Source organism: Cucurbita pepo, chromosome 6 (assembly GCF_057944985.1).
Source record: "Cucurbita pepo subsp. pepo isolate OVF chromosome 6, ASM5794498v1, whole genome shotgun sequence".
Taxonomy (NCBI): Eukaryota; Viridiplantae; Streptophyta; class Magnoliopsida; order Cucurbitales; family Cucurbitaceae; genus Cucurbita; species Cucurbita pepo.
In genome coordinates, this window is record NC_141803.1 from 283,966 (window position 1) to 299,284 (window position 15,319).

General features: G+C 37.5%; 4 protein-coding genes and 1 non-coding gene across 6 annotated transcripts; 3 read left to right on the plus strand and 2 right to left on the minus strand.

Moving 5' to 3' along the window:
• Positions 1-2,755: 2,755 nt before the first annotated feature.
• LOC111797306 (uncharacterized) lies at positions 2,756-3,801 on the plus strand. The gene has a single exon (XM_023680285.2). It carries the CDS (start codon positions 2,783-2,785, stop codon positions 3,686-3,688), a length of 906 nt encoding a protein of 301 aa, XP_023536053.2. The 5' UTR covers positions 2,756-2,782; the 3' UTR covers positions 3,689-3,801.
• A 1,885-nt stretch (positions 3,802-5,686) lies between these two features.
• LOC111796547 (serine/threonine-protein kinase BSK1) lies at positions 5,687-9,134 on the plus strand. The gene is made up of 9 exons (XM_023679218.2): positions 5,687-6,100; positions 6,213-6,348; positions 6,749-6,882; positions 7,144-7,249; positions 7,624-7,709; positions 7,851-8,039; positions 8,179-8,343; positions 8,465-8,578; positions 8,722-9,134. The coding sequence occupies exons 1-9, from the start codon at positions 5,780-5,782 to the stop codon at positions 8,977-8,979; spliced, it is 1,509 nt and encodes a 502-aa protein (XP_023534986.1). The 5' UTR covers positions 5,687-5,779; the 3' UTR covers positions 8,980-9,134.
• LOC111796546 (ATP-dependent zinc metalloprotease FTSH, chloroplastic) lies at positions 9,036-12,279 on the minus strand. Its single transcript, XM_023679216.2, has 5 exons — positions 10,798-12,279; positions 10,161-10,407; positions 9,905-10,088; positions 9,524-9,695; positions 9,036-9,353 (listed from the first exon to the last, which is right to left on the minus strand). The coding sequence occupies exons 1-5, from the start codon at positions 12,121-12,123 to the stop codon at positions 9,132-9,134; spliced, it is 2,151 nt and encodes a 716-aa protein (XP_023534984.2). The 5' UTR covers positions 12,124-12,279; the 3' UTR covers positions 9,036-9,131.
• Positions 12,280-12,652: 373 nt separating this feature from the next.
• TRNAK-CUU (transfer RNA lysine (anticodon CUU)) lies at positions 12,653-12,725 on the plus strand. Its single transcript has one exon. It is a non-coding gene; the product is annotated as a tRNA-Lys (tRNA).
• A 1,269-nt stretch (positions 12,726-13,994) lies between these two features.
• Positions 13,995-15,272, minus strand: LOC111796548 (NADH dehydrogenase ubiquinone 1 beta subcomplex subunit). Of its 2 annotated transcripts, none has more exons than XM_023679220.2 (4): positions 15,066-15,272; positions 14,658-14,703; positions 14,441-14,491; positions 13,995-14,268 (listed from the first exon to the last, which is right to left on the minus strand). In XM_023679220.2, exons 1-3 carry the CDS (start codon positions 15,170-15,172, stop codon positions 14,441-14,443), a joined length of 204 nt encoding a protein of 67 aa, XP_023534988.1. In that variant the 5' UTR covers positions 15,173-15,272; the 3' UTR covers positions 13,995-14,268. The 2 variants fall into 2 exon arrangements, with proteins under 2 accessions (XP_023534988.1, XP_023534987.1); XM_023679219.2 differs by having other exon boundaries at positions 13,995-14,279.
• Positions 15,273-15,319: the final 47 nt, after the last annotated feature.

Consider the following 15,319-nt stretch of genomic DNA (forward strand, 5'->3'; position numbering starts at 1 on the left):
GTTTTGCTGGCCACGTCTAGTTATTAGATTCCTTTGTTTCGTGGTGCCTCATTATTGACTCAACTTTTCATTAATGTTCTTCCAAACTCCATTCTACATTTGACTACCTCAACTCCCCTTGACCCAACCTATAAACATTGGCCTCTTAGATAATACCAATTTTTTTCAAAAAAAGCTTAAAGAAGGAACCCATTAAAGCAAAATCTCGTGAAGCTCTTAGAGAGAAAGTTAAATAAAATAGTATTTGCTACTGGTAGATTTGGGCATACTTCAACTTAAATGATACTAATCAAAGTAACGAGATACACTTATTAAAATGATATTAAAAAAAACAGAAATTGATTAGAAACTTGTGAAAGAACATTCTGAAAATTACATAAATCAAACTTACAATTGAAGCTGGATTATAAGAAAAGTAGACATAAGGAATAAGAAGGAATAAAGTGAAATAAATAGCATAATTAATTTTGACTGGAAAAAGCGAAGCGATGATGGGCTATGAGTCCAATTGAGTCCCCAATATTGATTCCGAATTAATTTGACTTTAGGAATCCGAACATTTTTGTTATTTTGTTTGGGACAACGGACAACTAATTCCAACCCTCTCTGTCTTGTCCCTGTATCCAATCACTCCCTCACCCTTAATTAAACCCTATTTCCAACTTCTTAATCATAATTAAATTAACTTCAAATACCTCCGAAGATCCGAAATTTTGGGGATTTCATATATTATTCTTATTATTATTTTCTTTAATACATGTAATATCTGACCATTTGCTAACTGGGATTCAACGGTGGGATTCAAATACCTCCACGTGGATTTATGACTGGTTAAGTTAGAGCTTCCATAATTAATAAAAATTAATTTAAAGTATGTATAGATTCCATGTTTATAATTTAATGGTTCAGATTCTAAGCTCAAAGAAGAATGAGAAGTCCCATCACATCTAAATGTAATTTTTTTTTTTTTTTTTTTTTTTTTATATAATAATGAATCTTTGAATGGTTGGTTCAATTATAATTCTCTAGCTGCCTAAGATATAGAGTTCTATATATGGAATAAATAACAAATACATAAATTACCAATTTGACCTTTACAGCTTATTAAACATCTTAATTCTCTAGGTGCATAATTTTTTTATTTTTTTTTTCATTATTGCATTATTGAAATTCATGGGTTCATTTTAATAGTTCCTTAACTTAAATGTCAATATCGAATCATAGACATCTTACATAAATTTTAAGATGTTCATTTAATGTAAGTGTATAGATTGTCGCAACTATCAAATTAGTTGTAACAATCCGAGCTCACATGATAATAGTGTTTTACAACGTACCCTTATATTATAAGGAACCAATATAATATCTCCCAACTCATTCTCCTTGGAGGTAGCATCAAGGTCATTTGTAATAGCTCAAGCCCACCGTTAATAAATTTTGTCTGCTTTAGCTCGTTACGTATCATTGTAAGCTTCATGATTTTAATACGTGTCTATTAAAAAGAGGTTTCCACATCCTTACAAGAAATGTCTCGTTTCTCTGTCTAATTAAGGTGGGTTCTTGTATTAGTACATATTATTTTTTTAAAATTAGTTATTGAAAATATATAATTAAGAAATTACATATTTCAAGTGTTCATTAACATCTTCATTATCTTCATATAAGTGTATAGAATTATATTGTAGGAATTTTTAATCCTAAAAAGTAGTATTTTTTTTCTATCTAATATTGTTGGTGTGATCATCATGCTCAAAGTTATATTATTAATTTGTTAAAATAATTTATCCAAAAAAAAAAGAAAAGAAAAAAAGAAACGACCGTGAAACTTCAGTGGGATAAAAAAATAAATAAAAGCTGAAGGAGTGGAATTTAATCCTATTAAATATTTGTGATGAGATTTTGATCATTAAGTTTGTTAATTAAACTAATTAATATCTTATTATTGCTTAGAACTAAAAAGATTAAAACCAATGCAAGGCAGCGCGTATGTGGGCCCCGCAAATTAACTGCTCCAGAGTGTCGAGCCACGTGGTGTCCCCTCCCCACGAGGACTGTGTAGAACACAACCGCCTCCGTGTACCCACATCATTGGCAGCCCCGTGGCTTTCATTTTCATGTTCTACTTATTCGCGGATCCTGTACTCCTCTTCCACACCATTAGGATAAATACACCGCCTTTTACGGTTACTACTTTTCTATAAACCTTTTTAGTGCCAAATATATTTTATTTTAAATTATAGACTTAAAAGAGTTTCCCATTTTCTTATTATACCTTTCAAAAAATTTATATATAAACAATTTCATTTTTTTTTTTCTTAATCGATGAATCGATCTTATATGGGGTGGAGAGGAGAACTAAGTATTCTTTGTAAGAGTATGAAAACTTCTTCCTAGTAGACACGTTTTAAAACCGTGAGACTGACACCGATACAAAAATGGTATCAAAGCTAGACATAAGGCAGTGTGTCATGGAGAGAAGAACATCTCCTTAGTAAACGCGTGGGGAAAACAGGTAAAGAAATTATTGGAGAAAATTGAAAGTTAATTTTATATTTTAAAAAATAAATATGTAAAGCAATTTTAAACGTAGGGAAAGACCTGAGCAAAAAAAGCAGTCATGTTGTTCATTTTTGCTTCCTCACTCTCTCTCTGCCCTCAAATTCCGCGCTATTCTCCGCTCCCCTTTAAATACTTCAAAATTCCCTTCCCATCTTCCTCACCACTAACTCCCAAATTCCCCATATCTTCTTCCCGCTCTCACCGCATCGTTAAAATCACAGCCATGGTCGGTGTTTTCCGGCGATCCTTCTCTTTTCCGAACAAGACTCAGCCCAAGCCCGCCCTCTCTCATCACGTCCGTTCCATCAGTCTTCCCTCCAGACCCCACCCCTTGATTTTCCAACTCAAGGACGAGATCGCCAATCTCCGTTCCTGGTCGCTCAGTTCCGAGTCCCGTACCGCCGCCTGGATCTGCGACGGCTTGAACCGCCTCAAAACCGTACACAACCATCTCGACGACATTCTCAACCTCCCTCAGACTCAAGAATCTCTCCGCCACCAGCCGCACTGGATGGATAAGCTTCTCGAACATTTCTTACGCTTCGTCGACGTTTATGGAATCTTCCAGACTTTGATTCTCTCGCTCAAAGAAGAGCACTCCGCCGCGCAGGTCGCGATGAGGAGAAAAGACGAAGAGAAGATCGCGTTATATGTTAAATCTAGGAAGAGGTTAGCTAGGCAAATGGCGAAACTAGTTTCGACCGTACAGAAGAAAACCAAAACGGCCGAGCAAGGCAACATCACCACCGATCTTGCCGCCGCGATCGAAGAAGTCATCGGAGTGACGATGGCGGTTTCTCTGGCGCTGTTCAACGGAATCGCAGAATCATTCAGGACAAGGAAGCCATGGGCGTGGACAGGATTTGATCAGGTATCATCGAAGAAGGGGAAAAAATCGGCGGAAGAGGAGAAGGGGATTCGAGAGTTCAGAGAAATTGGATCTGAGAATTTGAGAGAATTGAAGAAGAAAGGGAAAGAGGAGACGAAAAGGACGATGAAGAAGATGCGAGATTTGGAGGATTGGATTGGAGACATTGAAACTCAAAGCCAGAAGGTTTTCAGAAGTTTGATCAGCGCCAGAGTTTCGTTGCTAAACGCTCTGTCTCAGCAACAGATATTACAAAAATAGATGCAATTATTTTTTACACCAAATTACTATACTAATTAACTAAATATATGTACATGATTCACATATTTTGATCCCTTTTGTGAAGGAAAAAAAAAAAAAAATGGGGAGTTGAATCATTTAGAGAAAAATACAATTAATTATAATGTGTGCGTAATGTGTAGATGAACTGGTTTTTATGATATATTGATGACATGATCTTCGGAATGTGCGCAGAAGATTGCGAGTCCATGATCATTCTATTGTTGGATGTGATGATTTTTTTATTTTAATGTTGAATTTCAAAATTAATGTTTCTAAATATACAAAATTTAGGTGCTAGTTGTCATGGTAATGCTTCTCCAAAATGTATTGCTTGTGACTGTCTAGGACTTGTTGTTTATGTTCATATACTCCTTCCAAACCCCTTTTCATAGCTCTTATGTTAGGTAGATCTTTATTATTTTTTAGTGTGTCAATATAATAGTATATGATTAGTCACCAAAATCATGTCTGCACTCGCTAAAACTAAAATGCTTCCAAATGTATTATACAGGGATGTGACTAGTTGTCAATTCTACTACCAGGGTTATATGCTATAAGAGTCGTTGTTACTTGTTTTTAGCTCAATGTGGCTCAAGGCTAACTTTTTTGCTAGCCTAAACAAGTGCCACAAAATCTAAATTTATCTTCTTACGATTTATATTAACTTAAGGCTCGAGGAGGAAAATTGGACTAAATGCAACTCAAATTGTACCTTGAACATGATTTTTCATTTACTAGAAAATTTGAAAATCCAAATTTATTTCAAAATATTACCTTATAATGTAAAAAAGCCTTAGTTTTAGGCTTTTTTTGGTTTAGGCTAAGGGCCACACGCGGACGACTTCTCCACTCTTATAGGTCAAGCTATGTGCATAATTCATTAATTAAGTTACAAAATTCCAATATGAGTTCTTTTATAATTATTTTTGGATATGATTATATAAAATATATATTTTGTTGGACGTGACCTTCTGGAAGAACATGAGATGTTTTGAATTGGACCCTTCAAAAAAGAAAACCAGACACTGCTATTGTCAAAAACATCCAAATTTTCAATAAATTAAACTCATAAATTGTTATTATTACTTTTTGTAGCTAAACATTAATTTTTATTTGAGCATTTTTTTTTAAATTGTATTCTTATTACTTAAAATGTTCTAACTTTGACTTTTTCAAGAGAATTGACTTGAATTTAAATGAAAATTAGGCTATATAAAACTTATAAATATATGCTAAAAATTTAATTCAATTAATAATTAAGATGCTAATAAATATGATTAATCACAAAATTCAGCAATACAAAAATCTAGATTAATAAGTCAAACATACACAATCATTTTTATAAGTACAATAATACCATCTAGAATATGGTATTAATTCACTTGGGAGATTAAGATTAAATTGCCATTATAATATTATATGTTTAAAATAGTTTACAATAAAAATAATAAAAAAATACTGAATTAAGTTATATTTTGGGGAAACCTTTTTTTTTTTTTTTAATTTTATTATTGAATGATAATAAATTGAAAATTGAAAATAATGACTAATATTTTATAATGTAAATTTAAGAACTAAAATTGTGTATTAAAAAAGAATCCAAAGAACTAAAAGAAAAAAAAATTGTATTAAAATATTAATGAGGAATTTAAAAGATTAAGGAAGTAAAATAAAATATTTGAATAAATAAAAAAAGAGAATATAAATTTCAGGTTGTGGCGCGAGAAATGAAAGGGAAGTTATAAGTTATAACAAATGTTTGCATTATTATCTCTTACGACAACTCATTTGCAGAAGAAACCAGAAAGACGAAGCCCCTGTTATCTGCTGGAGAGGAAAAACTGAAACTCAATCGGGCACCGAGGAGACAACGGCGGCAATGAGAAGGAGAAATGGAAGCTGCAACCTCGCTACGTTTCTCTATTATTCTCACAATCCAACGATCCGCATTTCGTAGAGTTTACATTTCAGGCAGCTCTCTGATACATATCTCTTCCCGCTTCAGCGTTTTTGTTTCTTTGATTCAAATTCGAGTTTCAATTCCAGGATAGGAGTTGAATCGATTGAGTTATGGGCTGCTGCCAATCGTCGTTACTTCAACTGAAAAAACCTTCAGCCGATGTTAATGAACAAAACAATCCTCAAGGCCAGAAGAATCACCACCATCAGAATGGAGAAGAAGCCCCGCCGGCTGATGAATGCGTTGAGTTTTCTTTCGCCGACCTCAAGGCGGCGACGAACAACTTCTTCTCCGAATACATTGTATCGGAAAGCAGTGATAAATCGCCCAATGTCGTTTACAAGGGATGTCTTCAGAAAGAGAACAATCGACGCTGTATTGCAGTTAAAAAATTTACCAAAGCTGCGTGGCCGGACCGCAAACAGTTCGCCGTACACACTCGTGTTCATTTTTCTCAATTTCTCGGATTCTGATTGTCACCATTGCCTTCCCTTGCCATTAATTGTTATTCGCTTATGTTGTTGGTGTTGAATTCTTATTCAGGAGGAAGCCTCTGGTGTGGGGAAATTGAGAAACGAAAGACTTGCCAATTTAATCGGCTACTGCTGCGAGGGCGACGAAAGGCTGCTTGTTGCGGAGTATATGCCCAATTGCACCCTCGCAAAGCATTTGTTCCACTGTAAGTCTCTTGAATCCATTCTTGATTGATAATTCTGGAATTTATCATATCAAACCAGTATTCTTCTTCTTCGTCGTCGTTCTATGGTTCTATTGTAAGGTTTAGATGTTCAATCTGCCTACGGACGATGTAGAATCGCGAACTGCCATAATTTTTCTTTTTACAAGTTTATGATCTGCGTCTTCCCTGGAGACGAAGCTATCGATGATGCATTATACTTCCAATCTGTTGATTCCGTATTTTTGCTTATTCTTACTTTTGCTGTGTTCTTATTTTCTTGAAAACTTGAATGAGTAAAACAATGAGTGAGATCATGCACATCAATCCATACAAATTGGACATCTGGTGCATTTTTTTTGTTTAGACTAAAACGTAATCGGTTATACAATTTCGTTGACAGGGGAGAAACAAACCATTGAGTGGGCAATGCGTTTAAGAGTTTCTCTATACATCGCTGAAGCATTACAATATTGTTGTCAGGAAAAACGTCCATTATACCACGACTTGAATGCAGACAGGGTTCTATTTGACGAGGTGCTTTAACGATCAACAAACCCCCCTTCCCCTTTTTTTTCGCTAGAAAGAAAACGAGAATAATTTCCTTGATATTTGTGATAAGAATTGCGAGAAAACTTGTGGCTTTCCTTTTCAAATGCCCTTTTTTCTAATTTTTATGAGGACGATAGATTTTTTATTTTGAAACAGCCACATTGAAGCGTTCTCGTTAAAAGAAAATTTTCCACTCAAAAGGATCCTTCGCATCATATTGTATTAATGTGGCTAGAGATTTTGCAGAATGGCGATCCTCGGCTATCATGTTTTGGATTGATGAAAAACAGCATGGACGGAAAAAGTTACAGCACCAATTTAGCTTATACACCTCCAGAGTATTTAAGAGATGGTACTTGAACATCATCCGCTTTTTATTATCAAACTTAATTAGTCATTTCTTTCTTCTACCATTTACAAAAGGAGCATAGATCTGTTGGTTATCCATACGAAATTGTATATTAGAATTTTATAGCCTTCAGTTATCTGATTATTCATCGAATCTCCCTTAACGGAAAGTCCAACTCCAGATTGATCAAATGTTAAAGACTTGTTATAGAACACTTGATCACCAGTAGGATCCGTACGAATCTTAGTTATGAAGGAAAAGAGAACGAGCATTAGGATCCTTATGAATGTCTCTTGGATATTACACCAAGAACTTAACCGTATTGTTCTCTTCCACTTGTTGATTGTATCACTGTCATAATTGGCTGCTTTTTTCAGGAACTGTAATTCCTGAAAGCGTTATGTATAGCTTTGGGACTATCCTCTTAGACCTTCTCAGTGGAAAGCATGTCCCTCCGAATCAAGTAAGTACTTTATAGTTTTTACCAATGTCTAATTTAGGGTCATGAAACAGAAACATATTAATGCCGATGTTTAATTTTATTAAAGAAGATGGGTTTCTTCTGTTTTTTTCTTTTCCATTTATTTCCTCGACTTCCATGCAGGCACTTGATATGATTGGAGGTAAGAACATTACGCTCTTGATGGATTCACATTTAGATGGCAAATTTTCAACTGAAGAGGCGACTTTAGTATTTGAGCTTGCGTCACAGTGCTTGCAATATGAACCTAGGAATCGACCAAGTATTAGAGAACTTGTAGCAGCACTCACCCCTCTCCAAAATAACTCTGATGTGAGCGGTTTTTATTTATTCATATATATATATATATATATATTGTGGACCTCTTGTGGTGCTTTTCTTTTCGAAGAGATACTTCAGTCAAATTTATTCAGTACTTTTAACTTCTAATGTGATAAATTCTTGCTTATAGATTCCATCATATGAAATGCTGGGTATCCCAAAGCACGAGGAAATACCTTTGGCGCCACAACTGCCTCTCTCTGTAATGGGCGATGCTTGTTCTCGAGTGGACCTAACAGCCATTCATCAGCTTTTGCTCGTGTCACATTATAAGGATGATGATGGATCCTGCGAAGTAAACCATCTCTGCTACTGAAACTCAATTCTATAGTTTCATTTCTTGGAAGTTTTTTCCCCTGTTAGATTGTTGATCCTTATCAAATGCTAAAACTTCATCTCCAACTGGATTTATGCAGCTGTCCTTCCAAGAATGGACTCAACAGATTCGAGATATGTTGGAGGCACGTAAGCGAGGCGACATGGCATTTCGAGATAAAGATTTTATAGAGGCAATAGACGGCTATACTACGGTAAGCAGCTATATTCCTTGATGATGTATATGAACTTTGAGATTAACATCCTCCACCAAACCTGAAAATACACAACTTCTGGATCGTTAAGCTGAGTTGCTCTATGCTGAAGATTGACGTATTATTTATGGCATCATGTGCAGTTCATTGACGTAGGAAATATAGTATCTCCAACAGTCTACGCACGAAGAAGTATTTGTTATCTGCTGTGTGATAAACCAGATGCAGCACTTAGAGATGCCATGCAAGCACAATTGGCTCACCCTGAGTGGCCGACTGCATTTTACTTGCAGGCCGTTGCCCTTGTTAAGCTCGGAATGCACAAGGATGCAGCTGACATGTTGAATGAGGCATCAACATTAGAGAAGAAAAGGCATAATAGAGGTAGCAGAGGGTATTGAGAATTCAGTTCTCTCAAACTCTTTGGTGCATTTTTTGCCTACCATGGGATTGTAAGTTATCAATCAAGTGGTATGCACTTTTGTGAAATAATTAGTTGATTCGGCTTTGTGTATTGAACATATATAATACAATTCCATGTCAATATGCTTCTCTATGCAACAAATAACTCGGCTTTTCCATCAATGAAGAGGCTCATGAACTCTTCCCCGTCCACGGTTTCCTTCTCGATAAGGAGTTGTGCAAGCTTGTGCAGAATGTCGATGTGGGTCGTGATTATCTGCTTAGCCCTTGAATATGCCTCCTCTACTAACTCCCTAACCTCTGCATCCACAACATCTGCAGTTGCCATGGAGTAATCTTTCTGGGATGACATCTGCAAGTTCCCAAACATTAATTATAATTAGAACTCGCTCTAAATAAACAGGATTTTGTGTAATAAGTTTTTGATATTTAGCGCCTTGAAAAAATAATCGCGGAAATCCAAACATTTATCTATCCATCCATAAGGTAGATCAGTCACGTTATTACGTTATTTGTGCATACCTGTTGACCTAAGAAGGGATTTCCGCCTGATCCACCAATTGCAATTTGTCCGATCTTTTTACTGAATCCAAACCTCTCAACCATTTGTCTTGCAACACGAGAAACTTGCATAAAGTCGTTCGATGCGCCCGTTGTGACGTTGTCTTCTCCAAATATCACCTCCTCAGCCACCCTGCATTGGCCATTAAATGCAAATTGAATAACATATAAGCCCTATAACTCAACTCTAAGAACATTTTTCATTATTTCAAAAGGTCAGGTTGCCGTATAGAATGACCACAGCGATACTCGTAAAATTTGTCGTGAAGGATCGTCAAGCAGTATGGCCAGACAATCAAAACATTAGGGTCATCGCAAAGATGAAGTTTGAATAATGTATACCTTCCTCCAAGGGCAACAGCCATCTGATTCTCCAGGTAGCTTCTGCTGTACAATCCAGATTCGAGCCTCTCTTCGCTTGGAGCGAAAAAGGTAAGTCCACCAGCTTGGCCACGGGGAATGATCGATATCTTCGCCACAGGATCGTATTCTGGCATCAAAGCTCCAACAAGAGCGTGCCCGGCCTCTGCATTTGGAAAAGAAATGAGCTGTTAATAGAATTGCAAAACTAGACAATGACAGTCATATTGGCATATACCATGGTATGCAACTAATTTCTTCTTCTCATCCGAGACGACAGCGTTCTTCTTTTCCGGCCCTGCAATTATCCTCTCAAGAGCATCTGATATCTCATCTTTGCTAATTTCCTTGAGATCACGCCGGGCTGCAAGAATGGCTGCTTCATTCATCAAGTTCTGCAAATCAGCTCCAGTGAAACCAGGGGTTCTCCTTGCTATCTTTTCGAAGTCAACATCTTTAGCAAGTGCCTTCCCTCTTGAGTGCACCTACAAGACATCAGTGTATCATATAAAGAAAGAATACAGAGAACTTAGAACATTAACAAAAAGAAAAAAATGCAACAGATGTTCCAAACTACAACACTACAAAAACACATAGAAAAACAAAAACGAAAATGAGCGTCTTTTGTAACAGCCCATCCTTTCTAACTGCCCAAGCCCACCGGTAGCAAATATTATCCTTTCAATGTTTTAAAACCGTGAAGCTGATGACGATACGTAACGGGAAAAAGCGGACATCATCTGCTAGTGGTGGGGTTCTAAGGTTGATAGACCACTTAAAATCAAGTGTAACAACAGCCTAAGTGCCTTGATCAAACCAAGAATCCATTACAATTTCACTGATCTTGAGACAATAAGAGTTTCCAATGCACTGACCTGAAGAATCCTGACTCTCCCAGCAACATCAGGACGGTCGACGGTAACTTGTCTATCAAACCTTCCGGGCCTGAGCAAAGCAGAATCAAGAACATCTGGTCTGTTTGTAGCAGCCAATACAATCACACCAGAATTACCGGAGAACCCATCCATCTCAGTCAATAGCTGATTGATTGTTTGCTCTCTCTCATCGTTCCCACCTCCAAGACCAGCCCCTCTCTGTCTCCCCACAGCATCAATCTCATCAATGAACACAATGCAAGGAGCTTTGGACTTGGCCTTGTCGAACAAGTCCCGCACTCTCGAAGCACCCACACCAACAAACAGTTCTACAAATTCTGAGGCAGCACACGAGAAGAATGGCACGCCAGCTTCACCAGCCACGGCCCGCGCCAGAAGAGTTTTTCCCGTACCGGGCGGCCCAACAAGGAGGCACCCTTTTGGGATTTTAGCTCCAAGAGCTGTGTACTTGTCTGGGTTTTTCAAGAAATCAACCACTTCCTGCAATTCAAGCTTGGCTTGGTCAGCTCCAGCTACATCGGCAAAAGTCACGCCAGTTTCAGGCACTTCTTGGAACTTGGATTTTGATCTTCCAAAATCCATCGGCCCACCTAATCCACCGGGGCCGCCGGGGCCACCCTGAGAACGGCGGAAGAGGAGGAACAATCCAGCAAAGGCCAAAACGGGGAACAACAAATTACCAATGAAATTGAACAATCCATTTCCAGCGTCGCCTTCAGACACCGAAATATCAACACCGTTCATGGCAAGAATGTCGATAAGATCAGGGTCATTGGGGACTATCACAGTGGCACGACGGCCATCGATGGCAGTAAGCTGAAGCGCAGAGCCGTCTTTACTAAACCTAACTCGTTCCACCTTCCCCTTCTTCACCGCATTCAGGAATTCACTGTATCGCCATTGGCTACCTTCGGGAAGGTCCGAAACCGATTGAGATTGGGGTTTCGGAGCAGTGAGAAGGAGATTCTGAGAGAAGGGCGAGGAAGTTGAAGTGCTGGGACTCGCCGCTTGAGCTTCGATTACCGGAGGAGGCGGCGGAGGAGGGGTAGGATCGTCCACGGCTAGAGCTTGTGGCGCAATCGAAGAGAAGATTAGAGCAGCCAAAGTAGCTCGCGATGGAATAGACTTGAAGTGTTCAAAATTGGGTTTCTCACTAAGAGCGCTTCGCGTAAGAACAAGCTTCCTCCTCGAAATGAAAGGCAAACGCGTCGCCGATCTGGTGGTTTTGGGTGTCGGAGGAGAGATTAAGGTGTTAGTTCCGAAGAAGGTTGAAGATAGAAGAGGATTAGTGGCGGAGGAAGCCATAACTCCGACGAAATTTCAGCCGATTGCTTCAATTAAATCTGGTAAATAAAGAGAAAAAAATCGAAAAATTCCAGAGAAATCGCGTCCAATTTTTTGTCGTTGTTTGATGATGTGAAGGGGAAATGGGTGGATTTCATCTTTGAATCCGCGCCATAGAATCAAGAAGCGTTAACATCTGGTCTACGTGTGTGCTTAAACTCCAATTAGTTCTTCTCTCCAAACAAATTTTGTTCTAGAAATATCTTTGGTGGCATCCTAAGAATGTCAAATTATTTATATGTTAGGAACCTTATTGAAATTATATGATGAAAGCAATTACTTGAGGTATGTTGATAAAATCATTACAGTAACAAACCACCAATTACAATGAATAGATATGTATCTAAATCCTGGTGTATTGTGTTTTCATTCTGATAATCGAATGGATGAAATAAATAAATAAAATTTTCTTCCATAATTGAAATCTTATTAAAATCATTCATACATATTTTAAAATATATTAATAATATTGCTTTAAATGTCAACAATTGCCCGTCTAGCTCAGTTGGTAGAGCGCAAGGCTCTTAACCTTGTGGTCGTGGGTTCGAGCCCCACGGTGGGCGAGTCTACCAGTTTTTGTTTAGTTTTTGAATTTGCTTTTAAATGGTGCTTTGTCGGGATTTTGCGTGTTTAAATTTCACTTTCATCCTCACCACTTTAAATTTTATACTATTTTCGTACTGAATCTATAACTTTAATCTTTTAAAAAAAATATATTCATTTTGATCTTATCTTTATTTAGTTTTAGATTACTTTTGAGTATGTATTAGTAAGTTTGTATGGGTATGATAGAAAAATAACAATTTTGAAAGTTTAAGAACTAAGAACTCAGAAATGAAAATGAAACAAATGTTTAAGAACCAATATAATATTTTAATTTAGAGTTTATTTAATACAAACGTATTTGCCAAACCGTATTTGTATGGTTGGGGCTTACAGGGTTTATATCTTAAAACCCAATCAAAACCGCCATGACGCAAAAGTCCATTAAAAACACTGGAGGACTTAAAGTCAGGTGGCGCCATGCCCTTCGAAGAAGCCTGCGATACGGCATTGAATGAATCTAAACGCACCTGCAATTAGCGACCGGTAATTTTGACAGAAGCAGTTCAAAGCTCAATCCTCCTCATTATAAGCTAACTGTTATGTGGTTGTCATGACACATAAGAGAATCAGATGCCTTCAAAATAAGAGCTCTCAACTGCGATGAGGCTGTGTCCAAATCCAACCCTTTCAATCACTCCTGCTCTGTTTGTTGAACTGATCTAAGTTTTCAGTAGAAGGATCTGAAATGGCATCTTAACGCATTTTCTACGACAACTTAAGAAACGGTATACTTCCCATGAGTGTTACTGAGAAGAGAGAACTTTTGTTAGCTCGGAGTTACCAGGGGCAATTTATCCATAACTTAGTCTCAGTGGAACTTTGGAGGAATCATCTCCCTAAGGATTACCTCCCAGCAAGCAAACAGATACTGAGTGCATTGCAATTGGTATCTATTTACAAGAGCTACCCATGAAATAACAATATTGCTGTACTGCAGAGAGCCCTAGAGGCAACTGTGAGGCTTTGGAATTTAGCATTCAGAAAGCTGAGAAACTGGAATGCTCTTTCAAGATCAACCAATTCTCTATTTCTATGCATTCTTGATACCTCTTCAGTTAAGTTTCTATTTTAAAAAAAGTACAGTGCCTATAACTGTCTCACGGCAGATAAATTCCTGAATGCTTTTTTCACCATTGATTACATGAAATTCAGGTTGGACCAATCAAATTAGCCTGATGGAATAACCTTAATTTAAGAAGAGGGTAAACTTGGAGCAAGAGAAGCAATAAAACAAAAGAACAAACTAAATTCAGAAGTAGGCATTGATCTTTGCTTGAACTCCACAACAGCAGTGATTGAACACAAATCAAATATTCAAAACACATCAGAAGAATTCATGATTACAAAGTAAAAATGATGAAGTGATGTCAATGTCCACTTGGCTATCACAATATCCTTATTTGAACAGAACTCAGCAAATATCGTACTCGTAACATTCAAATAGGGAACCTGCAACTGAAGCTTTGCCATTTCCCCTTCTGCCCACCATTGACAGCAACCCTACAAAGGACCTGGAAAACTTATCAACAGAACTCCCTAATATCAAGTGGTTAATAGTTCAGTGTTGCAAATACAGCAGGACACATTTTGTTTTGACTTTTTTTTTTAATCTATAAACACAGACAATTAATTGGAGAAAATTGAAAAGAGAGGTAAATAATGAAAAGGGTACCTAGTGATCATGTCCATGGTCACCATGGCCTTCCCATGGATGTCTCCAGCCCTAATCATTACAAATATTACAAGAATAAGACATCCAGGAATGGAAAATAAATACTGAGGCATATATCATCGACAAGAAAGAAAAAATGGGAAAAAACTATTAGAGATTCAGATACATAATAGTAAGTAGAAATGTAACTCGTGATTTGGAAAACGATGACATTTACCAGTACTACAGGTCCATCTTGTTTCGCCCTGTATAGCACCCAAAACCTGAAAGATAATAGTTAATAATTTGGTTAAAAAACAGATTTTGAACCGCTTGGAAATGCCAATTTATCAATCCTACTGATTCCGATCGATTTCTAATTTTCACAGAGACGTCAAATTGTGTACGAGACAAGGTATTAAGAGAAAGCATCAAAATAATAATGAAATTTGTGACTCCACTCGATTGCGATGCATTCATTTAGAAATATCCGATGAGGCCAGATCGGAAACGATGCAGGACTTGGAAAGACAGAGAAAGAATGTAAATAAAGTAAATATGGCGCAGATTGGCTAAAACATGAGACAAATTTAGGTTCCTTCAATAGAAATGTTCGATCGGGAATTAACAAAGCTAGGGTTTGTACCACATGACGGCGCACAATCCCTTGCCGGTGACGGTGTGCCAGCGTTTTGGCTGGTGTATGGTCATGCCCTTGAAAGTTGTACCAGCTCCGTGCCCACCACCTCCCATATTGGCCTCTGCACTTTCAATTGACCAGCAAAATCTGATTGCAGAAATGATCGAAGGAGGAAGATGAAAACTTGGATTAAAATCACTCTCGAGACCTGACTCTTGATTTTGAAAATGACTATGGGGAAGGCTCATAGAATGGGCTTT